We start from the raw sequence: 26,241 nt of genomic DNA, 5'->3' as shown, positions 1-26,241 counted from the left end.
ACACTGCAATAAAATGCATGTTTCAAAGTTTTAAAATAATGTTTGGTAATTAAAAAGGTATTTTTAAATGTACAAATCTTCTGTTCTGCCTACATATAGAATTAATAGAGAAGAGAATGAAATTGATATTTCAATCTTTCTAGAAATGACTGTCAATGGTTATCTGTATAAAAAGTATATATTTAGCTGTTATACTATGAAACTGTACCAAGTCTTTACTATTTAGTGTTAAAATAAGCATAGAAAATCATATTGCCCAGTATTGCCCACTATTACCTAATTCTGGGAGTATTGCCCAGCCCGGGAAAACCCGGGTGGGTAATACTTTGCCAACCCTGATTCATTAACCGTATCTACGTCGTTCAGTGTAGCGCGATGTAATGCGTATCATCCCTCCACATAAGGATAGGTGAACATGCTAGTTCATTGCTTATTTGAATTATATTTATTTGAATTTTCATTATAAATACTATATAGAAGTATATATATTTTCAATAATTGCCGTTTGTAACCTTCAAAGGCCAAGCCCTCATGCCCCCTTCTTTTCCCGTAGTCGAGAATAACCAATAGCTATCACGAAGGTCCCAATGTAGTTTTCTTGCTGTTTTTTGGTAATTGTTATGGGGTTAAAAATCATGTGAAGCTTTTTTTTCACGGACACTGTCAAATTCAGAAGTCATGAATTCATTACTGGTATGGCTGATTTGCAGTAGCCAGTAACAACAAAACAAATCGTACGGGTTATTTGAAAGGTTAAATAGATTTGTAAAGCGAACGTTGTCAAATGAAAAAGTTTAAATGACTTAATCTAGCAAATTGATGCTATGCAACATGCATCTTTCAAGTCTGAATAGAAACTGGAAGCGCGGATGTATCAATTTGATTGTAAAATACGAAATGAATTCGGAATTACGATACGATATTTCTTCACAGAAATATTAAAAGTTTTTACTTTTTAACTTTTAAAGTACAATTGTAATTCTATATTATCGTTACAATACAGCACTACTCGATTTATTTGCGATGAAATAATAATTACTGTTCTATGTCTTATTTTGTACTTCTTAAAAAGGGGGATGCTGATTGCGTAGTCAAAATAAAAGCATGTTTTCGACTTGTCAAGTTAAAACTTTGTAACTGGATTATTAATTTATTTATTTAATCTGAATTATCACAAGCATTTGCGGAAACTTGGTTGAATAATTCGACAAATATATTGTTTATCTTCAGATAATATTCTCCTGTCTGGTTTGTTGATCTACCTGTACAAGCTCAGGTACAAGTGATTAGCGATCTTAATCCGGTTATCCCTAAGGCATTAGAACTGTATTGGATTATACTATAAAAAAAAGCCTGAGGGTTATGCAATTACATGCATTTGATTAAAATTGCTAATAAAATGGTGTCAGGCCATAAAAATGATCACAGTTTTGAATGATGGCAGAAGACAATTGAACGATGGCGCGAGTCATTTGACGATGGCGCAAAACATTTGAACGATGGCGGGGCGCCATCGTAAAACAGGCCATGGAGATTCCTGAATATAGAGCACTTAGTAGTCAATTTTCATATCTATTTGACACAAAAACGATTCTATGGTAAATTGATAAGAGCAGCTATTGTAATTCATAAAATTTATGGGGATATTATTTTAAGGATCTTCAACAACCTGTTTAAAAAGGATGTCCAAGTTAACCTATAAAATTCATTCAGACTCGAATATAAATATGTGATCTAATTAGATGTTGTTTCTTTTCAAAGATTATTCATACTCTCATTCTTGCAGAAAAAAGAAATATATATGTAGATATTATGTCAACATCTCAAATCATTTCGTCTGATCAAAACAAACGTCTACGTCATTTGCGTGTTTGATTGAAAAGAAAAAATATTATCAAGCACTTTTCGGACAAAGACTTTTTGGACGTTTCGTCTATTTCTTCACGTTTTTTCTTGTATTTTGACCAGGATATTTTTTTCTGAAAGGGATTAATTTGTTTGTACAGTCTTATATGATTCTGATCAAATATTTTAATTAAAAAATTCACTTCAGGCTGAAAATATCACTTCCGGTTTAAGGGGGTCGGTGCCAAAACAAAAACTGATTCCTAGCTAAATATTTGCAATGAATATGGCACAACAGCAGGTAATTATTTGCTTTGAACACGGAGAAATATAATAAAACCGTGATTGCCTTTTCTTCGACAAGTATTGACGCCATTAAAATGAAATAATTAGACCTTTACAGTTTGAGTTTACACTTTCAATATACAAAAATGATTCAATCAAACCTTTTAATATAAAGTTTACAGAAAAGACAGGACACCTAACTATATAAAGCCTCAGTCACACCTTACCGGATAGCACAAGCAGATGCCTTACGCATGAAAATAAAAGTTGTCCGTTGACAAAATTGTTATCCCTTGGGAGTCTGTTGATGTACTGACTGAATAAAATGGACGTGTAACAGATGCCTAACCGGAACACACTGGATATTCAGCGTACGAGAAACGGAAACGTACCGGACAGAACGGATGTTGAACATACACCCAAATGGATGAGTACCGCTTAAAACGGACACCTAACGGAAGCGTACCAGATAAAAACAGATGAACAATATATACGGAAAAATTCAAGGCGACAATAATAATACATGTACATCGTATAAATATTTAAAATGTTAAGTTGTTACTGGTTTTGGTTTATTCTTCAAAATACCACAAAAGGTCAAGTGTCTGACCTGAATAAGAGCTGCTTGATTGTGAAGAATCGCCCTTACTCTAGGTCAAATATGAATTATAAAAATTCATGAATCTTAAGAAATCTGACATACCAATAATTGGCATTTCTGACACGAAATTTTAAATTGGCATTTATCTGTTTCAGATCCATTCATCATCCATTATATCCGTTATACGTCCGGTAGAAGTCTGTTTCTCATTCGTTTAACATCAGTTTTATCCGTTAAAGGTCCGGTAGAAGTCCGTTGGTGAATTTATTTACCAGACCTCCAACTGATGTATAACGGACATGTTAACGATACAAAACGGAAACGAAATGGACGAGTACCGTACAAAAGGGATGCCTGACTGACGTTCTACAGACATTTTTATCCGCTGGACGTCTGTTCAAAGAACTCTCTCAAAATTTTCCACTGGACAGAACAGAAATAATTTACAGTCATTCATCATGGGGGGTACCCAATTTCCTACCTCTTGTTGTACACTGTATGGTCCAAAAAAAATATGACAGGTCCAAAAAGATCATTGTTTGTACCTGTTATTAGCCTCCCTCTGATGAAGGAACATCTTTAGAAAATTAAAATATATATGTAAACATATCATCACCAAATTCAAATGAAATAGAACTAAAATACTTTGACATTTAATATTTTGGTTTCAGTCCATTTTAACTTGGCTACATGTATATATATTGTTGTATGCAAAAGCAAACCTGTACCAAAATACATCAACAATTACTAACATTACAATTGATCACAATCTACAGTACTGTTCAAAAATATCGATTCGATAACTTTTTTCTCCGATTTCCGATTTTCTCGGAATCACACCGAGTACCGCGGATTTCACTCCTAAAATCCTCCAAAGATTCTCTCCCAACACCGCGTGGCTGTTAATTGGTTTATTGCCCATCGGATGTACTTCAAATTAACGACGCGTGACAACATAATTGGATTACCCAGATAATTTACCTTTGAACATTTAATCGATCTTGGTTGCACAGGTGTGCTTTAAAATCACGGTATTATAAATTGAACAAATGTTTTCCTTTCTTTGACAGATAAAGATGTGACAATATCATTTAGAATAAGATAATTATTATCTTTTATATTTGTGTCTTATGCCGTTATCTTTAAAATAGAACGTACATACGAAAAAGTATGAAGAAAATTGTTATTTTGTGTTTCTATTACAGTCCGGTCAGGTCATACATTGTGTTCTTTCAGCAAGGACGATTTTGCCACAATTAGTTTCTTTTATAACTTATTCAATAAGCAATATCAGCGCATTAATTGTTCATTATTAAAAAATCAACTGGCTAATAAAATCATGTTTTTTTTCGGTAACCCGATTCATCGGATTATCAAGTAAACTTAATTTATTGTGCAATGTAAAATATGATGTTTCACCACCTCGGTACATTTATACAGACTTGAATAATTCAAATTACGAACAGAAACTGTTAAATGACAACTCTGTTGACAAAGGAAATAATTTCAAGTGATATTGATAGTGCTCGTCATTTTCGCATTTTACGGAACGGTTTTCAAATTGACGAAAGTATTTATATCAATTTCGTCATTTGAATTTGGAAAGTGAAAAATATTTTCACATTAATTATATTATAAATGTACTATAATTCTACCGGTGTTTGACAAGTTTATGACGCTCAATCATTTTACGTTTACAAAAGATGTTAAAAGTTGTGATGATAAGTAATCCGCTTATCGCTATCCGATAGGTCACTAATCCTTTAATTATTAATAAAATTTATCAAACCTCATAATTGCCCATCATAATATTCTATTCCAGTTAAATCAGTCATCATTTTATTTTCAAAATTTCCCAACCGCCTACAATTGGCATTTCTTTATCGTATTATCATGATTATTGTCATTTGAATACAATCAGTCACCCCGGACAATTTCCATCATAATTTCAATTAATACATCACCAACTGTAAATCTATATTATTGACCATGGACATATAACTAATGTACTTTCTTTTTTGAAAGATAAAACATTAAAATTCAAATAGTTAAAAATGTGTTCACGTTTATTCGGATTAGAATTATATTTTCCCGATAAATCAATTGTAAAAGGACCTTCTGGAGCCTCAATACGATTGCACAAAAATGTCGTTCTGCAACTTTAGAAACCTTGAATGGACTTTCCCACGGTCGGCCAGAAAGGTCACCTGAGTTTACTAGTACGCGATATTTTTTCCCGCCCTTTAAAAAACTCGTGCTGTGGATAACATTGATGTTAACTATTTTTAGCATTTAACATTGTTAAATAAGTCAAGTTCAAGTTCAACCCAAACTGTTGATAACTGAGATGTGTATCGTGGAATTGTCTTCGCACGGCAAATAATTGTTTTTAAAATCTTTTGTTGAAAATACACAAATTTACATTCATTGTGCGAAAGTTAATATTAAACAAAGACGAATTAATGCAGCTGGAAGTATTCCTGTTGTAACGGAAATGTATTATTATTCTGCTGTACTGCCAACAAATCGTAAAACGAAAATGCCGTAATTGTTAAGCATAACGAATGGTGAATAATATTTTCCTTTTAACTTGAATATACAAAACTTTCAAACACGTAATTTTATTTAACTGCTCAGATTAATTTAGCGAAAGTTACAGGTTATTTTTACACAAGTATGCTCATTTCGTAAATAAAATATTAATTTACTGGTGAAGACATCGAGGTCAAAATTAAGTAGTTTTCATTTTTTATAAAACTTAAATACAATTGAAAGAATTAACAACAACATTTTGCTTTTAAATATTTTATTCATTCCAGCAATTAGATAATCGTAAAAAGAAAATGCCGTAGATTTACACAATTAATACGGGGCAATCATTTTGTCTAATGAATGGTGAATAAATTTTCCTTTTTACTTGCATATATAAAACTTTTAGACTTATAATTTTTAAATAAAGACTTTAACTTTGAAGTAGAATATTTTGTTTTTCTCATATTCCGCTATATTTTATAATCGTTTTTTTTTTAAAGCAAGTACATTAAGGTTAAGATATTTTTAGATGGGCTGACAAAAAATACGAAAATATTTTGACTTTAGTTTTTATTACCACAAATGAAATTTAATTAGTATAAAAGTCATTTAAAATTATACACCTGTTTGACACTTAAACTGGTACAGTAGACCGGAAATATAACTCTTTATTACTTCAACCTTTACCTGTCAGGTAATCCAATTACCCATTCAGTCTTGTGCCGGTATAGATCAAAGTAGGATAAGGGCAATTAATTCCTCGGTGTAGAGAGTGAGCTCGTTATCACAATAAACATTTACCTGATTTTGGGAGAGATTACTCCCAAATTCCTCCCAACATTTTGGGAGGAATATCGGAGTTTGTCGGAGTGGCTCCGACATTTTCCTCGGTGTAGGGTGTGGGAGAGTTGGTACTCTTGAACTGTACTGTACATCAAATGACAGATAAAAGATAAGAGAAAGATACCAAAAGGACATTCAAACTCATGGCATCCTTCAAATAATTGATAATATATTATGTCCTTTATAATAATGCCAGGGGCATTTTTGCTAAAACTCCACTAAGCATCTTTTTTTATCAAAGTAATTAAAGCTGTATTATATCTTGTTCTGTTGTAGGCCAGAATGATGACATCAACAGGACCTGTCACCATACCAACCACCATACCCCCAGTAGACAGAGACAAGATTTATCAGTGGATTATACAACTTACTAGTCCAGACACCAGAGAAAATGCTCTGCAAGAACTGAGGTTAATTTGAAATGTATAGCACTATCATGACATTATTGACTCTAATACAGACTGAAATTACATTTATGCTTGTTATTTTCACTTTAATGATATTCGCGTGTCATGTTTTGGAATTTTTGTCAGATTTTTCAGAATCCTCTGGTTTTAATATGGCTTTAATGGTTTTAAATATATGAATGCCTTAAAAATATTTGCCTATTGACCAAAATTTTACTTACATGTATAATTATAAGCCATTTGTAAAAGTCTTATAAAATCCTTGTTATTTTTTAATAGTTTTTAGCACTTAAACTTGTCAATGATAAAGCTATGAAAAATCAAGAGAGAACATTTTCCTGTAGAAATTCCAATGATCAATATCTGGAAAACAACCACATTGACCTATATATTTTTTTTGCTCTTTTGGTTCCTTTAATAGTCCTCTATCAATATATACTAGTGTTCACCTCCTTAATCTGAAGTTTTATATTTTTACAGTAAAAAGAGGGAAGTTGTACCAGATCTGGCACCTATGTTGTGGCATTCATTTGGAACAGTGGCAGCACTACTTCAAGAAATAGTTAACATCTATCCAACAATAAATCCACCACACTTAACGGTAAATATATGTAGCTTACAGTGGGTTATAATTATTTGTGGAAAAACATTTAACATGGATTTTGTTGATATAGGTTAAAAGTATCTAGGTGACGAGGTACAAATTTTCTATAGTTTGATAAGGAGAAAAAAACATGAAATCAATTATCATCGAAAAACAATTTTTCATCAATCCTTGGAAATTTGTATCCACAAATATAAATGAAACCACAGTAAATGATTTTGAATATTTTGAACAATTCAAGTTTTTCAGAATTTGGCTCACGGTTTGAGTAATTGAGTACTAGCATTAACTAACTACTTACTAGTTTCATATAAGAAATAGCTACTTAAAGGAAACTTGAGGATGTCAACAAAAAATACAGTCATCAGGAAAAATTATTGCATTTATAACGAAACAAATAAAAATTAACCATTTAAAGAATTCTAGAATAGGAATGTTAAATAAAAAAAAAGCGTAAAGATCAGCATTTAAATCAACTTGAGAGGGATTGAAAAATGAAATATGCTACAGCAGCTACAACAGCTACACCAACAGATAAATTCACATACTATTTCATATTTAAATTACATTTAATTACAGGCACATCAGTCAAACAGAGTTTGCAATGCTTTAGCACTACTACAGTGTGTAGCCTCTCACCCAGAAACTAGGTCAGCATTCCTACAAGGTAAAATATACATCAGCAGTGTCACAATAAGAGAATAGAAGTCACTGACAGCATTTGTAATTCTATTTTATGCTTTGAAAATTGAAGTAAACAAAAATCAATGCATTTGGATGAGCAAATTAATGGCACCAACCCTAAACATGCTAAATATGAAAAGCCTGTAAATTTTTGATCATTCATGAATTTTGTTGAACAATTTCTTAAATATCACTAGCTCTTATCACATCTACAATGTACTTAGGTGTTCCGTTTCAGGAGACTAGGTTTACAATGTTAACAATTTGTTGAAAACAAAAGCTGATTTGGCCAGTTTATCTACTAATTTCTTTTATGTCTTTTTTCATTTTTTTTTTTATTTGTTTATTATTTTTTGGTATTTTCAAGCATTATACATGTTATACAACATATTTAATTAGCATATATTTTTTTTTCTATTTCAGCACACATTCCATTGTTTCTGTATCCATTTTTACATACAGTCAGTAAAACAAGACCATTTGAATATTTACGTCTTACTAGTCTTGGAGTTATTGGTGCTTTAGTAAAAGTAAGTTTAGCTAAAGATTATGATATCCATATACATGATATATTGTCTTTATTGTCATCAAAAGCCAAATTTGTTATAATAACCTTTAACACATTAACCTTTGTGGACTAGTTATATAGGCAGTTTGGTGGTAAAAAAACAACTACATTGCGTTTTGTACAATTATTGCTGGCTGTCTAAACGATTTCTAAGCTCAATATGTTGCCAAATGACTTATTTAAATTTTTAAGTAATAATATATCATTGTTGAATACTTGCACATACATATATTGTTTATTCATAAAAACTCAGAACTATAATTTGCTTCAAATTTTAAACTCTGTACATTCTATGAGGCCAAAAAAACTATATGTCTGTTTACAGTTACCAGACCGACCCTATTTCGACCCATTTTATTTCCATCCTAAAGTAAAAAATAATTTGAACTTGTGTCAAAAGTGAAGAGAATGTTGCCTGATACATCCCAATGTTCATAATCATGAATATGATAGCTGTTTTAAGGAAACTCGCGACTCTGGTGATGTAATAAACATTTTGCCGCCATTTTTTTCCCACCAATAACAAAGGGAAATAATCCAATCATTAAAATTGCAGGTAAACTCGGCCCATGATCAACTCGGACATGACAAGACGAAACTTCACACTCAAAATCATGTCACAAAAAATGAAATAAAATAGAAATACCGACCTACCTACCCTATTTTTTTAAAGCATTTAACCTTAAACAGACATTATTTTTTTTGGCCTGATATAGCTACAATGTATCAAAGTTACAGGTCACAAAGCAGATCATGTAGGACATAAATATTATAAGGTCCTATTAAAAAAAGTCAAAATCCAGTTAAAAGATATAGATCAAAATAATTCAGAAAGAAACTGAAGATTTCGATCTGCCTAATTTTGAAATTTTCTTTTTTAATTTTCTATAATTATCTGATTATTTTATTTTCAGACAGATGAACAGGAGGTAATTAATTTCCTGTTGACCACAGAAATAATACCTCTTGGTTTACGTATAATGGAATCTGGAAGTGAGCTTTCTAAAACTGTAAGTTAATGGTCTTTAAGGTATTTTTAGCTCACCTGACCTGAAAGGTCAAGTGAGCTTTTCTCATCACTTGGCGTCCGGCGTCCGTCGTCCGTAAACTTTTACAAAAATCTTCTCCTCTGAAACTTATGGGCCAAATTTAACCAAACTTGGCCACAATCATCCTTGGGGTATCTAGTTTAAAAAATGTGTCCGGTGACCTGGCCATCCAACCAAGATGGCCGCTATGGCTAAAAATAGAACACAGGGGTAAAATGTATATTTTGGCTTATATCTTTGAAACCAAAACATTTAGAGCAAATCTGACAGGGGTAGAATTGTTGATCAGTTCAAGATCTATCTGCCCTGAAATTTTCAGACCAATCGGACAACCTGTTGTTGGGTTGCTGCCCCTGAATTGGTTATTTTAAGAAAATTTTGCAGTTTTTGGCTATTATCTTGAATACTATTATAGATAGAGATAAACTGTATACAGCAATAATGTTCAGCAAAGTAAGACCTACAAATAAGTCAACAAGACCAAAATTGTCAGTCAACCCCTTAAGGAGTTATTGCCCTTTATAGTCAATTTTTAACAACTTTTCGTCATTTTTTGTAACTTGTACAAAAATCTTCTTCTCTGAAACTACATGGCTAAATTTAACCAAACTTGGCCACAAGGCCAGACTTTTTTATTATCTGTTTAACGAGAAAATTTGTAAAAAAATAGGGTCGAGGGGACGAAAAAAAAAATAAATAAAAGTGCAAAATTGGTCCAGTCGACACTAAAAATAAAAATACAACCAATCCATTTTTGCAATCTAAGTGACCTTTTTTTTTTTTTTTTTTTTTTAAGAATTTATCAAAATACAAGAACAATGGAAGAAAACAGACCTCTAGATTGGGAGCTGGGCTACTAAAATTTTGATAAATACAAACATCATTTAGGAATAATTTGGTCTGGGCTACCAGCTTGAGTTTCCTAAGTTTTATTCCGGTGTAGGGTGCAAACGTGTACTGTAGGACGGGGAGGACAGGGGTAAGGGAGACAGGGGGAAAGGGGGTAGGAGAAAGAGGGTGAGAGAAAGGAGAGAAAGGCTGGGAGAAAGGAGAAAAAGTTGAAGAAAGGAGAAAAAATAAAATATCTCTCCTTTTAAAAAATGATCTAATATTTCAAGAAAAAATATCAAAAGGAGATGTTTTATTCTAATGGGAGAAAGGAGAACGGGGTAGGAGAAAGGAGAAATGGTGTGGGAGAAGGGAGAAGGGTACCCCCCTGTCCTCCCCCTCCTGTAGGGTGCGAAAGTGAAAGGGGGTGAACGTGAATAAAAAAAGTGGTTTTTCAAATGATTTGGTCCCATCCATACACAAAATTCAAAAAGCATTATTGATTTTAATTGATATCTTTGATAATATTTTAATATGCATACTACGATACTACTTCAAAGGAAAAATATAAACCCGAACTCTTCCAAAACGTTGACCGACATGTCAGGTTCAACATCTGCCTCGTTGGTTATAATGCGGCTGATGCCAACATCTTACAGTAACTCATTGGACAACATGACCCCGATTGCCTCATGTCTATTACACTTAACAAATTTGAGTGAACACGAACTTCTCTCTAGTGATCGGACTTAAAAGTTTAATGTAAAAAAACGGTCCCTTCCCGGAAGTCGCCGTTTTGTTTGACCATGCGACAAGAGATAAATTAATAATCGCAGACCCGAACTCGTACTTTTTTTTTTTTTTTTGAGGATTTCGTTACAGTCGGCGGAAAAAATAAAAATAAAAGTAGGAAGCACTACTTTTATTTTTATTCTGAAATCGGACAATGTGGAGTCGGCGGATCTCGTTAAACAGATAATAAAAAAAGTCTGGCCCAATTATCATTGTGATATATAGTTTAAAAAATGTGTCCGATGACCCGGCCTTCCAAACAAAATGGCCGACATGGCTAAAATTAGAACATAGTGGTAAAATGCAGTTTTTAGCTCACCTGGCCCGAAGGGCCAAGTGAGCTTTTCCCATCACTTGGTGTCCGTCGTCGTTAACTTTTACAAAAATCTTCTCCTCTGAATCTACTGGGCCAAATGAAACCAAACTTGGCCACAATCATCTTTGGGGTATCTAGTTTAAAAAATGTGTGGCGTGTTTCCACAAAATCAAACAAGATGGCCGCCATGGCTAAAAATAGAACATAGGAGTAAAATGCAGTTTTTGGCTTATAACTCAAAAACCAAAGCATTTAGAGCAAATCTGACATGGGGTAAAATTGTTTATCAGGTCAAGATCTATCTGCCCTGAAATTTTCAGATGAATCAGACAACCCGTTGTTGGGTTGCTGCCCCTGAATTGGTAATTTTAGGAAAATTTTGCTGTGTTTGGTTATTATCTTGAATATTATAATAAATAGAGATAAACTGTAAACAGCAATAATGTTCAGCAAAGTAAGATTTACAAATAAGTCAACGGGACCAACATGGTCAGTTGACCCCTTTAGAAGTTATTGATTCTTTAAAGTCAATTTTTAACCATTATTCGTAAATTTTATATATCTTTTACAAAAATCTTCTCCCTTGAAACTACTGGGCCAGATTAATCCAAAGTTGGCCACAATCATCTTTGGGGTATCTAGTTCAAAAAATGTGTGGTGTGACCCACCAAACCAACCAAGATGGCCGCCATGGCTAAAAATAGAACATAGGGGTAAAATGCCGTTTTTTGGCTTATAACTCAAAAACCAAAGCATTTAGAGCAAATATGACTGGGTCTATCTGCCCTGAAATTTTCAGATGAATCAGAGAACCCGTTGTTGGGTTGCTGTCCTTGAATTGGTAATTTTAAGAAAATTTTGCTGTTTTTGGTTATTATCTTGAATATTATTATAGATAGAGTTAAACTGTAAACAGCCAAAATTTTCAGTAAAGTAAGATTTACAAATAAGTCAACATGAACAAAATGGTCAATTGACCCCCTAAGGAGTTATTGTCCTTTATAGTCAATTTTTAACAATTTTCATAAAATTTGTAAATTTTTACTACCGGTTACATTTTCCACAGAAACTACTGGGCCAAGTTCATTATAGATAGTGATAATTGTAAGCAGCAAGAATGTTCAGTAAAGTAAGATGTACAAACATATCACCATCACCAAAACACAATTTTGTCATGAATCCATCTGCTTCCTTTGTTTAATATTCACATAGACCAAGGTGAGCGACACAGGCTCTTTAGAGCCTCTAGTTGATTTATATCTTTGAAACTAAGACATTTAGGGCAAATCTTTCAAGATTTAAATGTCAATCAGAATAAGATCCATCCCCTCACAAATTTTCAGATGAATTCGACAACTCGTTGTTGGGTTGCTGCCCTAAAATTGTTAATTTTAAGGAAATTTTGCAGTTTTTGGTTATTATCTTGAATACTATTATAGATAGAGATAAACTGTAAACAGCAATACTGTTCAGCAAAGTAAGATCTACAAACAAGTCAACATGATCAAAATTGTTAGAGGACCCCTTTAGGAGTTATTGCCCTTTATAGTCAGTATTGAACAATTTTTCATCATTAATGTAACTTGTACAAAAATCTTCTTTTCTGAAACTATGGGCCAAATTTAAACAAACTTGGCCACAATCATTACTAGGGTATATATTTTAAAAAAAAAGTGTCTAATGACCCCACCTACCAACCAAGATGACCGACATCAGTAAATACAGTAACAGGTGAGCGACACGTTTTTTGGTAATTATTATGTTAGTGCAAATCAGAATATTCAGTAACATTATCAATGTAAAAAAATTTGGTTTATTGAACATTTTTATTTTGAGACAAAGTAGGTTATTTAAAACATTTTCCTTGTTGAAAACTGGGTGGTAATCTTTAGTGTTAGACAATCTAGGTTTATCGAACATTTTCCTTGCGAAAAACAAGGTTTTTTCATCATTTTAAAACAATCAACGTGTATTGAATATGTTAATTGTTAGACAAACTAGGTATATTTAGGATTGGTAGTGTGTTACCTTAAGTTACAGAGAATACTATATAAGTTTGTTTTACAAAATCAAAACAGATCACATTAGTTCATTGAGATCTTTTATTTGAATTCATTTTCCCTGGGCAATGGAATAAAATATATTAATTTAAATAACTACACAAAGAAATAAAAAAAGAAGTAAATCATGACATAATGTAGATGATATAAAAAATATAGAGATGCACCAGACTTTTTGGTACAACAAGTGACAATATAACTATATTAGAATTTCTATTTAGAAATGAAGTATGTTCCTGTCTTATGATATAATATCTGGTGCTATAAAATTTATATGATTAATGTGATTTGTATGATATATGATGTATATGTAATCACTGCAAAAATTGAATATAATAGGAAGAGAAGCATGCTTGGCAATTTGTATATGTGTAATGTGTATGATCTATGATATTTTTGTTTGTTGTTGTTTTAGGTGGCTACCTTCATTTTACAGAAGATATTATTAGATGAGACTGGCCTATCATATATATGTCAAACCTATGAAAGATTCTCACACGTTGCAATGATATTGGTAAATTTATTTATTTAAAAAATGATTTGTTGAATGGTAAAATTGTAATTGATTTTCTTGACTTTCCAAACTTCCCTTAGCTTTTGGTATTTGTGATTTTTTTACTTTTTAATGGCATTTTATGAATTTATGGTCTGATGGAACAAAGTCCTAAACTGGTTTATAGTATGGGGATATTGGGTTTATATTTGTGTAATAACCTTATCCTATAGTTTTTAACTTAAATCTCTGAGTTTCAAAGGAAGATTGCATATATGTTTTAAGATGTGCACCTGCTATTTTTGGATTTTTTCCCCTCATATTTCCAGACTTAAAACTTAGTATTTTTTACACAATCCACAGATAATTAGTTCATTCACAGTCAGATAGTGTAAAACAAGTTTATTTATTTGAAGATGCAAGTACATGTAGTATTTACTTGTTTAAGTCCATTTTTTAAATTTTTATTTTATTATGAAGGTTTGAATAATCTCCTCTTAATCTTACATGCAAATTTACTTAAACAAGCAGGGCTTCTAAAAACTGTTGAGCCAGCCGGACATTTTATATCTGATCTGATTTGAATCCCTTAAGACTAAGTCACTAAAGGCAATTATGGTAATCAGATGGCCATTCCAATGATTGACATTACATTAAAAAAAACAATTTTAAACTTTACTTTGGTATGAATTCATTGTTTGGATGTAAGCTGTTAAATTGGCAGTGCATCATTCAAAGTGTGCACATCAGCATGCTCATATCTGCATTAGACTCTTTATTAGTGCAAAATGACATTGCCAAAAACTTTACTTTCGTTTTTAAAATCACATTTTTCTAAAACCGGATGTTGACTTAACAATGGTAAAACATGAACCATAACTGATACGTAAAATCTGTGTACATTTACAAAGCATGACTTGATTGAAAAAGCTCTTTCCATATTATTTCTTCAACAAAATACTTAAAATGAAGGTTAGATATTTAAATTTTTCATCAAATCATGTTGATAAACTAATTTCTTATAACATAATCTTTTGGACTAAATCAATTAGATACAAACCGCTGAATTGTAACAAAATAATTGTGAATAGACTGATCAATTTATATGATGTATAGTACTGATAATAGTTTACCTGTCACCTGAACAGGTAGATTTCAGCTGTCCGACAACTAATTAGCCTTGATTAAAATTAGATAGCATTGAAGTAGGGGTTGTTTTGATAGTATTTAATCATCATGTCACTTTTATGACCGGAAATGTTTGGATGTTAAAGACAAAATGTCGGGTCAAAAAGATCGTGAATTATTTTGAAATGACCGAAAAAGCCTTGAACTAAAAAGTAGATGACAGTTTCATGCTTTGTCCAGCCCGACTTTCACTGGACGTAATACAAATGTCCGGAATATATGACCTTTTTGGAAGCCTTGTTCACATGTATCTTTTTTAACACCTTAAATACCCAAGTTTTGGAAGTTGAAAGCGTACCTTCTTTTGTTGATTGTCTTACCTTCCATATTGACCAAATTTAGATATTCCTATCTCTCTTTAATATGTATGTAACATACTGGAATCAAAGCCATTAAGAATCAAATTAAACATAGAAATTTTCATAAAAAAAAAAAAAATATTTCCATGTACAGCATGCAATAATAATGCTACAAAAGAGTATGGTAGAAATTTATTTTTAAAATGCATTTATTATTATTTTCTTTTTGATACAGGGGAAAATGGTGCTACATTTATCTAAAGAACCGTCTGCCAGGTTACTCAAACATGTTGTTAGATGTTACCTCAGATTGTCAGATAATCCCAGGTAAAAATCAGAGTTTTATCGGAATGCAATTAATATCAAATGTAAATTTGATAAGCTGTCATGTTAAACTTTCAATAGGCATGTAAATTTACACACATATATACTATATCAGTCTAAATGCACATGACCAATGCTTTGTATAAAGACCATCAAGTATGCCTCGGACTAGACAGAGTAAAATGATGAATACGTTAAAAAAAAAAAAAAGAGAACTATATGGTTTGAAATTTTTTATTTTTTTTAAATGGCACAATAGCTGAAATACAACTGACTGCTGTTTAAAATAAATATGTTTTTGTTTAATACAAATTATTGAAGAATAGTAGTTTTATTTGAAAATTGTGAAGTATATTCTTTCCCGGGGGAAGGGGTGCATGTTCAAAGGTTCTATTTCCAGTTTTGAATTATATTGAAGTTTCATCATAAAATTAGGAAAGAACCATACACCATCTCATTTTCATCTTGCTTTTACATTGAGAGTGGTCTTTTTTAAATCTAAAACTGATAATTCAGATAAGTTTCAAATTTGTAACTCTTTTAATTTTAGGGCTAGGGAAGCATTGAGACAGTGCCTTCCAGACCAGTTGAAGGACAGCACTTTTGCTAACTGTCTCAAGGATGACAACTCTACAAAGCGATGGTTGATGCAGTTACAACAAAATCTAGAGGCCCCAGGTGTTCCTGATCCAAGAAGTATGCCACTACATCAACAATAGGCAGCAAGAAATTGTTGAGAGAAAGACGTTTCATTTTAGTCACGACAGGTTCCTGCTGGAAGTTTTGTCAAAAATCATGATCTCATGAACTGCATCCCTTGACTTGTTGTTGTGGTCTAGGGTGAAAAAATATTTATTCCAGTCATGTTCTAATGATATTGGAAGTGTTCAGCGAAGCATGTTGTAATGAGAATATTAAACATCAATTCATTTAAACATTTGTAATATAGAAAGCAGATGTAAGAAAGCAAATATATAAGAGTCATCAAAAACAAATAAAAAGATAAAAAGGATTGTTTAGATTTGAATTTGAGAAAGATCATTTCTATTTTGTTCTATTTTCAAATAAAATTGTGATGAATCATATTTACTTTGTATTTTCTATATGGCATTACCTTTTATTGAAAAATTACCATGTTGGATAATTTCTTTTAAACCATCATGCATCATAGTCAATGTTTACTATTCTTTAAAGATTCCTGTGATTGTTCTACCCCTTTGGACCAATCTGTCATTTGCAGGATTCGTTTAATAGGTTAACATTATTAGATATCAATCAGCAAAAAAAGGAAGGTAAGGCATTTCAATGGCAGATCTAAAATTTGAAGACATATTGCATTTTAATAAATTTAACTTTTCACCTAAATCAAATTAGTTATCATTGCTAAATGACTTGAATATTTGTATGCCAATTCAAATATTGCACATTTCAACATAAGACCCATTGTCCCAAAACAAAAGAGAAATCAAGTTTTATCCATGGCCCCAATATGGTCATTCCAATTAGGGCTATGATATATTTGTGTTCCCTTTTTGTTGGTCATACATCAGTCTGTCCGTATATGTCATGTCAGACAATTTATATTTTCTTCATATCAGCAATCATCATGAACAGTATGAACATTTCTTCTTAAATTTACTGATATTCCTCATTAGTTTCTCACAGCTGAAATGATAACACAATCTATTATTATTTGACATGAGAGATCAATGTTTTGAAACAAAAGGGATTGATAGATTAAAGACTATTTTGAAAATAAATCTCATTTGATGTTGATTAAGATCAAGCATTCACATATTGATCTCGCATATTTGGCATACAACAGCTTTTAAAAATCTCTTTTTCAACTCTTGCAACTACTTTTTAATGCCAAGCTTTATTTAAGGGAGCTTGCTTCTCAGGTTCAAAGTAATTAACTTTTCAAAACACTAGTTTATATTGATAAGGAATAAATAAAGGAATCCAAAAAGCAAAAAAAAAAAATAGGTCACCGTCCTTGTTTTCGAGATATGGGCCATTGAAATTTTGGCGGGAAAATAGTCTCTCTTGACTTTTCATAGTTTTATTATTGACAAGTTTAAAGTCATAAGAAACGAGTGACCGGTGAAAAATAATGTTCTTCCAATTCTTAAACCAATGCATACAAACATCATAAACTAAGTCTTCTGTGCTCAAATTTATAATTTTTTTCGTGTAAATTTCGTATAATCGTCAATTTTTTTTTCAATGGGTCAGTGTTGTTGTGAAAATATGGCAGGTAAGTAAAGTTCATGTTTTGAAGCCGAAGTTTAAAGATTGTCACCTGTTTGTCAACAATTGACGAAAAATAAACAAAAAAGTATGGAAATTGAGCATGTGTTTAACATGTAAATTCAGATAATAGTTTATTTTAAGGACATCCATGCGTATTGTGGTCACCGGATTTTTACGAGATGGGTCACACTGAGGTCACCTTGCATACGGAAAATATATCGGGGGAATTGCTTGCTGGAAGGAAGCAATTCAAATAAAGTAAACTTCTTCTAAATATGAATAAATTAAAGAATTTTCTTCAGAAAAAAGTATATGTACATAAGTTTTACAATGAAAACTATCCATTGAGTTATAAAAAACATGCATTATTTTTTTTTTATTTGAGGTTTCTTATGACTTTAAGTTCTCAAAAACAGTTAAAAAGTAATTAAAATTTTATAAGACTTTTACAGATGGCTTATAATCATCTATATGCATATTAAAGACTTTCAACAACAAAAATGGGGTCACCGGGCAAATTTTTTCAAGGCATTTAAATGGATAAAACCAGAGGATTCTGAAAATCTGACAAAAAATCCAAAACATGACAAGCCAGCTTCCTTAACACTTTAGGCAAAACATTATTTGAGTTCTATAGTTGCTGTTCAGTGTGAGCCAAGGCTCCGTGTTATAGACCGTTCATGCATTAATGGGATGTCTTCTACAAATGATAATCCTTACTTTTTGATCCAACAAAAACTAAGGCTACCAGTAGCAAATACTTTTCTATGAAACTAAACAGTAAGACCTTTTCTAATTCTAGTAGATTGACAATATGGCAATTACAAAAGGATCTAAGCTTGATATTGAGCAACATTTTTCTCATCTTGATCATTCGAGGATATTCTTGCCAGTTTGGTGATTTCGGTTCTTCTAGTTTTCTGTTGATGAAAGGAATGTGACATAGGGTGCACACTATTTCATTTCAAATATCAGTGAAAACAATTGTTTACATAATAACAAATCTGTGTCAGATGACAGAGACAAACAGAAAAGATTTTTTTTTTTTTTCAGATTTGGAAATCTGCTATTAATATATAACCATGGCTATTAGTATATTCGAATAAAGTAAATTCACCAAAATACTGAAAAATGGAAAATCCTTTATCAAATGGCAATATCTAAAGATCAAACAAATGGATAACAGCTATTATTTTCCCCGACTTGGTACAGGCAATTTCATGTTTTGAAAATTGGGGATTTAGCCTGGTTTTATAGCTAGCTGAACTGCTCACATTAATTTTGATTGGACAATTAAAAAATATCTCAAACTTCAAGGCTAAATGTTTTGAATCAATTTGATTTGAAGACCAACTTGCAAATAAATCTAATTAAATGTTGATTAAGGACAAGTATTGGAATATTGACGTCGCAGAGTGAACATTTAAGACTTTTAAAAGTTACATGTCCATAAGAGGCAATCTATAAGCTAATTTTCCAGATCTTCTCTGAAACTAAAAGTCAAGACACTCTGAAATTCCATTAGATTAACAATTTGACAATAATAAAACGATCTAAGCTTTATTTGGGGATACATTTTTGTCAAGCCTCCAACTTTGGTCGAAAAAGAGAGACAGCGATCCTTCATTGCGTCGTCAGTGTAGTCCCACAAATATTCACTCTGTAGTAAATGTTTTTGAAATTTTAATAACTTTCTTAAACTTTCTGGATTTCTACCAAACTTTGGACAGAAGCTTGTTTATAATCACAAGATACTATCCAGAAATATTTTTTTGTAAAAATGAAATTCCTGGGTTTTTTTTACTTAAAAAAGGACTTAGTTTTTTTCTGGCGGGAAGCATTACATTCACTCTGTGGTTAACAAATTTCAAATTTTAATATCTTTCTTAAACTGTCCTAGATTTCTAACAAACTTTGACAGAAGCTTAGTTATGATCGAAAGCTAGTATCTAGAAGGAAATGTTGTACCTGTTTATCCGTATATTACTTATAAATGGACATTTTCTTTCAGTTAACATTACATACAGATAAAGTTTTTTTTAAATTTTGATTCATAAACTTTTATGTAGTTTTACCAACCTTGGACAGAAACTTTTACAATCAAAAAATATTATTGACAGGAATATTTTTATTATTTTTGGGCGCTTTTTTGGTTGAAACTGCGATTAACAGCAAAAGTTGGCGAGACACTGGGTTCCTGAGCATTCAAGGATAATCTTACCAGTATTTGTGATAAGAGGAATACGACTGATGGTACACACTATCTGCTTAATTCAAATCTGAGTTCGATATGATTGAATCAATTGTTTACATATTACCATAAATCTGGATCAGAAGAGCACATGAGCGCATGATATGACTGATGTCTGTCGTAGAAGTTTAATGCAACAATCATAAATAGTTTCTTAGAAAGTTTTAAGCAATAACCATATATTGTTTAAGAGATACGGCGGGACATGTGAAACCCTCCCCCACCCCCTCTTTTTTTTATTACTAAATATCACTAAAATAAAATTTTGAATCAAAACCAAAAAGTATACAGATCTTAAGATTAATATAACAAAAAAGTGTGTAAAGTTTAAAGCAATAATCATAAATTGTTTTTGAGATATGGCACGAAATGTAAAAAACCCTCCCCCTTTTTTACAAAATACTCAATAGTTAAAAAATCAAATTTTGAATCATCACCAAAAAGTATACAGATCATGAGATTGATATAACAAAGAAGTGTGTAAAGATTAAAGCAATAACCATAAGTCATTTTTGAGATACGGCGTGACATGTAAAAAAAAACTCCCCCTTTTTTACAAAATACTCAATAACTCAAATATATGAAATTTTGAATCATCACCAAAAAGTATACTGATCTTAAGATTAATGTAACTGAGAAGTGTGTATAGTTTTAAGCAATAATGAAAAATCGTTTTTTAGATACAGTGTGACATGTGAAAAATCACCCCCTGTTTAAGTTACAAAGTGCCGTAACTCAAAAAGTTATTTTTAGGGGCCAGCTGAAGGACACCTACGGGTGCGGGAATTCTCGCTACATTGAAGACCCATTGGTTGTCTTCGGCTGTTGTCTGCTCTATGGTCGGGTGGTTGTCGCTTTGACATATTCACCATTTCCTTTCTCAATTTTATTACTTTATTTTCACCAAAAAGTATACAGATCATTTGACCATCATAAGAAACAACTATATTAAGTTTCATGAAATTTGAATAAGTCATTCTCAAGTTACGGTTCGACATGTTTACGCTGGACAGACGAACGAACAATGAACATTTGTATACCATAATACGTCCCGTCAAAATTTTGACTGGCGTATAATAGATAAAGAAGAAAAATCGTTTGGCAGTTTTTGAAATCTGCTATCAATAAATAAAATTGAATAATTCTGAATTACATTTGAAGGTTTCAAATACTGAAAGGACTTTAAGACCATATAATACATAGAACATTTTTAAAACTTTGTAAGAAGAGCACTACGAGAATCAAGTGCTCATAAGTTTGTGATAATTATGGAACTGTTTGTGTTGGTTAATAAACTATTAATATGCCGATATAAACGACTTTAAACATATATACAAATTTCATTTTAGCAAAAGGAAAATATTGTGCTATAAATTGAAAATAGAATTTCATTTATAAATTCATCCCACAAAATGTAAGCACTTTGCAAGACCCAAAACAAAGAAAAACATTACTGCTCTTTTGAATTACAAAGTCACAATAAGGCTTTACATATTTAACTAAAATCAATAAATGACATTGTCAATGTATGATAAACACATATTGTTAACATGAGTTCAATTGGTTCAAAGTATAAGCAATTGTTATAAATATAAACTACCAGTATTTTAGTGTTCTCTGTAGCTGTGTTGACAGTTTCAGCCTTTAGAAACAAGCTTTCGAGCCACCATCTGCAACCTTAAATCGTCTATGTTAAACCATTTAGTATAAGTTCAGCATAACATAGTTTCAGACTGTCTACCTCAGAAAACCTTCCTGTATGAGCGACATCCAAAAGGCAGATTTTTTTTAAAAACATATGCGTTCTGGTAAGAATTAAAACGAAATATTGTTAAAGACAGAATAAAGAATTATCTAAGCCAGATTTCAACTTCATACCACATTTGTCTTCTTGGCTGTTAATTCGCGCGTCACTGATTCGTAGAAACGCGCGTTTGTCCTTCTCAATTATTTTTTGCTCACCCTTCCAGATCACCTGAGATAACCCCTAGTTTTTGGTCGGGTTCCTTTTGCTTATTCTTTAGTTTTCTATGTTGTGCCTGTGTTCCACTGTTTGTCTGTTTGTCTTTTTCAGTTTTGGACATGGCGTTGTTAGTTTATTTTCGATTTATGAGTTTGACTGTCCCTCTGGTATCTCTCGTCCCTCTTTGATGAGTGTAATTACAACCACTGGGTCGTTGTCACTGTTGGTTGAAGTCTCATTCCCGGGTACTTCACCTTTCAAAAAGCCCACAATTATGTGTTGACATGAACTATCATTGATATTTTGATACGTTTATTAATTTACTTGTTTACAAATCTTTGAACTGTTTGAAATACTAAGATTTTTCTTCCCAAGGAATATATTACCTTAGCTTTTTCCATTAATATTCAATTTCGTTCTTATACTATTATACATGTATATATATTTGAGAATTCAAATGGGTTTTTTTATTGAGCGTCATAGATGAGTCTTTAAAAAAAATGCAAGTCGGCGCAAACAAAAATCCTTAGCCTGGTATCTTTGAGTTTTTTGGGGTTTTTTTTGGTTAGCAGAATGAATAATGCTTCCGAAAAAAGAAAGCATAAAGATTTTTGTTATAACGTCTGTTAGCGAGTTGATTGATCGTTATGCAGGACTTTGAAAACGAGAAAGAATGTGACCTACCGAATTAGACTATTTACCGGATTTGGAATCACATAAGCAACACGACGGGTGCCACATGTGGAGCAGAATCTGCTTACCCTTCCGGAGCACCTGCGATCACCCCTAGTTTTTGGTGGGGTTCGTGTTGCTTATTCTTTAGTTTTCTATTTTGTGTCATGTGTACTATTGTTTTTTCTGTTTGTCTTTTTCATTTTTAGCCATGACTTTGTCAGTTTGTTTTAGATTTATGAGTTTGACTGTCCCTTTGGTATCTTTCGTCCCTCTTTTTTTAACTATATTTTTTTTTACGTTAACTCAAAACCAAAACCAGTTTAAACGCCTGTAAAGTTATATCCAACACTGAGAACACAGCTTTTTTGTCCTGAGGAAAACCAAACATTCTCGATCCTTTCGAAAGGAAAATAATCATCAAGAAGATGAAACAGACGTTAACTACTATTATCATAAAACAAGTTGGTGCAAAAAGATCAGGGACGTGAGCAAATACGTTATTTTTTATTGTGTTCTCAATCGACCTTAAACAACAAGTTATTAAGTTCGGATTGATTGACTGGAATGTACTGATGTCAAACATAAAAGAAATCACATTTTTAAATTACTAAGTAAACGTAGATAATAAAAAAACAAAATGATGAATACTGTGTGTGTTTACAGCTTCAAACCTTTTAAAATAAAATCTTTGTTCGCGTTCAATTGTCGGTCTAATATCGATGATTTTAAATTTAGAATCTTATCTATAGGTACACGTTCCCTTGAAATTGTTGATCAATTGGTTCCTTTTTGAATTTCAAGCGTATTTCATCGTATTTCAATTACGTACATTGACGTCATAACAAAATAAAACAATTGGTTGGTTTTGTACCATTACAAAGATACAAAAATATGATAAATGTAAGTTGTCCTATCCCCACCAAATAGGTTTGCTTATTATTTTTGAATTTTGTCTAAAAGCACCAGACAGTGTGGAGTGAGTACATAGAAAAGTTAGAATTTCATCCATCCAAGCTAGAAAAGGGGTAAGTCACTAAAATGGAAAGATAGTGAAACTTAATTAAAGCAGAATTCATACAGAATTTTTAATAAAAAAAGATTAAAAAAAAGAAGCTTTCTACAGATATATATATGTATTTGTGGAATAAAATTGGTTTCGTTAGTTTATTTTAAAGTTCTTGATAAATGGATAAAGCCCCTTGTAACTCGAGTTCGCAAAGTTTTGTAGAAAAAACCTTATAAATATGACCATATCAATGATTATGCATGTCAAGATAGAAGTATTATGGTCATTTTGAAATTTCGAATTACTAGGGCTAGCTGTTACACATCAACAATAGATTTTCAGCGCTAGCCTAATTGGCAAAACTATGGTGAAGTTTAGATCATCAATGCTCTTTGCTTCGTACTTGTTTTTGCCTATTTTTTTATTCGAGCGTCACTGATAAGTCTTTTTAGACAAAACGCACGCGTACATAGTTTCAATCCTTTTTTTTATGTTTTTTTATCAGTGAATAAAAGATTGATGTATAGCATTTACTATTATCTTGAATATAGTATTAAAAACTGAAATAATTATAATTTAGATTTCTCTTACAGATACACCATGACAAAAGCGTTGAGGGTATTTCTATTAACTATCTTCATTTGTGGTGTCAATATCAAGCAATGTACTTCAATTTCGTCTCTGAAAATTTCTTATATAACTAGAATCAATACCGGGACCACCATTTGGACAACCAGTCAAAATAACATTTTTACATGTGCTAGTATATGCTCACAGATTACCAAATGCCAATCTGTTGTTCTCAATACAGACGAAAACCAATGCTATTTCTACTCCAATATTGCAAAAAATGATTCAAATTTAGATGCGATCGATTATTTTGTGGAAGCCAATGCATTGTCTGATGTAAGTTTGTAATTATAACTAGTAAAATTTATACAAAAATTTAAAATAAATATACATGATAAAAAAAGATAAACATCTTAAATTAAAAAACGATTAACCTTCTTCAAACTTTCATTTGTTTATCACGTGATCTTAGTTTTCGCACCAGTTAGCGTCGCTATTTGAAATCTATCTAGCAGCACCGTCATCGAATTTAAAATGTAAGAAGACCTTGATTTCTATATATTATAATTAACTAATCTGGTTCATTTAATTCCCTTGATATATATAACTTTGCAATATCTGTAAATTCTGTTATGTCGCTTATATCTACTATTCCGCGTATTTTGTGGGTTTTTAAAGGTTTATGAGCCCTTCTGTAGCCATTTTTATACGAATTTTTCAAACATCAATTGTACCAAAAACTACAGATATAATGAATAATAGAGACAGGCCATTTTGTACATATACTAGGGGGAAACTTGATGGAAAGCATTATAATTTACTGTTTCATTGCATTTAAAAGAAAAAGAGTACTTTGTGGCAAATAAACCAATATCTTTATAGAAAATAGAAATTTTTGTTATAAAATTTGAAACATAGATTACTCACTTGTTTTTCTATGATGTGCTAGTGTTTATTTTTTACAAAAAGTTCAAACCAACCTGTAAATTCCCAAATACCTCGTGCTGAGTCACTAAAGTCGAGCGCACTCGAAAAGGTGTACTTGATTTGGTTCAAATTTTTATTTGTTTTAACCAATAACTTCATTTATAAACTTGTTTTTAGGAATCAATGCTAGCACTGCATGCAATTATCCTATATCTATCAGTCATTAAATTGCCAAATATGATAGTACAAGGATAAAGGCTGTGGATTTTCTATAAAATTTCCATATGTTTAGCATTGAATCAACAGAAGGGTACATAATCCTTAAAACAATAAATCGTTGCTACCGACCTGAAGACAAACTTATAATATTTGAGTATATTTATATATTATGCTTTTGAATACATTTATGTCAGTGACGAAGATAGTCTCACATGAATGAACACACTCTAAACAATTGAATTAAAAAAAATGCAAGCCGAACGCACGTTCAAAGTCAATTTCTATATAATAATAATGAAAGTAAACCATGTTAACTTTTTCTTCTTAATCTGTCGATTCTCCGGTGAAAGTTGTCAGCCCAATGGAATTGCTTCTTTCGGGTCATCACACTTTCGGGAAAGGGTGAAGACTTGCATAAAAAAAAGTATTGAGGACTTTTTGATCGACAACATATTTGTTGAAGTTAGTTGATTACTATTTTGATAGACAGTCGGTTTTTGTACTCATATGAAGCAGGATTTATTTAGGCAAAACAACACTTTTCTATATTTTCGAACTTTCCGACTGTCAAATTCAACATTAGCATCAAGACGACACCTTCTGCTACATCGTACATGTATAACAATTATATATCTTAGTGCTTCGGTACGCCTTTGCAT

At 31.8% G+C, this 26,241-nt stretch overlaps 3 protein-coding genes across 3 annotated transcripts in view; 1 reads left to right on the top strand and 2 right to left on the bottom strand.

Annotated features, from left to right (window-relative positions):
* Positions 1 to 1,876, bottom strand: part of LOC134707853 (autophagy-related protein 9A-like) — a 31,005-nt gene extending 29,129 nt beyond the window's left edge. The window contains exon 1 of the mRNA XM_063567952.1: positions 1,773 to 1,876. The gene's annotated coding sequence lies outside the window, so the exon portion shown is untranslated. The remainder of the gene's footprint in view (positions 1 to 1,772) is intronic.
* Positions 1 to 26,241, bottom strand: part of LOC134707855 (uncharacterized) — a 321,374-nt gene that overhangs the window by 146,640 nt on the left and 148,493 nt on the right. The window lies entirely within an intron of this gene.
* On the top strand, positions 1,930 to 16,803 carry LOC134707854 (CCR4-NOT transcription complex subunit 9-like). Its single transcript, XM_063567953.1, has 9 exons — positions 1,930 to 2,146; positions 6,383 to 6,516; positions 6,994 to 7,114; positions 7,697 to 7,784; positions 8,225 to 8,331; positions 9,284 to 9,379; positions 13,830 to 13,928; positions 15,630 to 15,721; positions 16,269 to 16,803. The coding sequence occupies exons 1-9, from the start codon at positions 2,126 to 2,128 to the stop codon at positions 16,435 to 16,437; spliced, it is 927 nt and encodes a 308-aa protein (XP_063424023.1). The 5' UTR covers positions 1,930 to 2,125; the 3' UTR covers positions 16,438 to 16,803.

The sequence above is a fragment of the Mytilus trossulus genome, chromosome 2, assembly GCF_036588685.1.
Source record: "Mytilus trossulus isolate FHL-02 chromosome 2, PNRI_Mtr1.1.1.hap1, whole genome shotgun sequence".
Taxonomy (NCBI): Eukaryota; Metazoa; Mollusca; class Bivalvia; order Mytilida; family Mytilidae; genus Mytilus; species Mytilus trossulus.
This window is presented reverse-complemented; position numbering and strand designations above follow the sequence as displayed.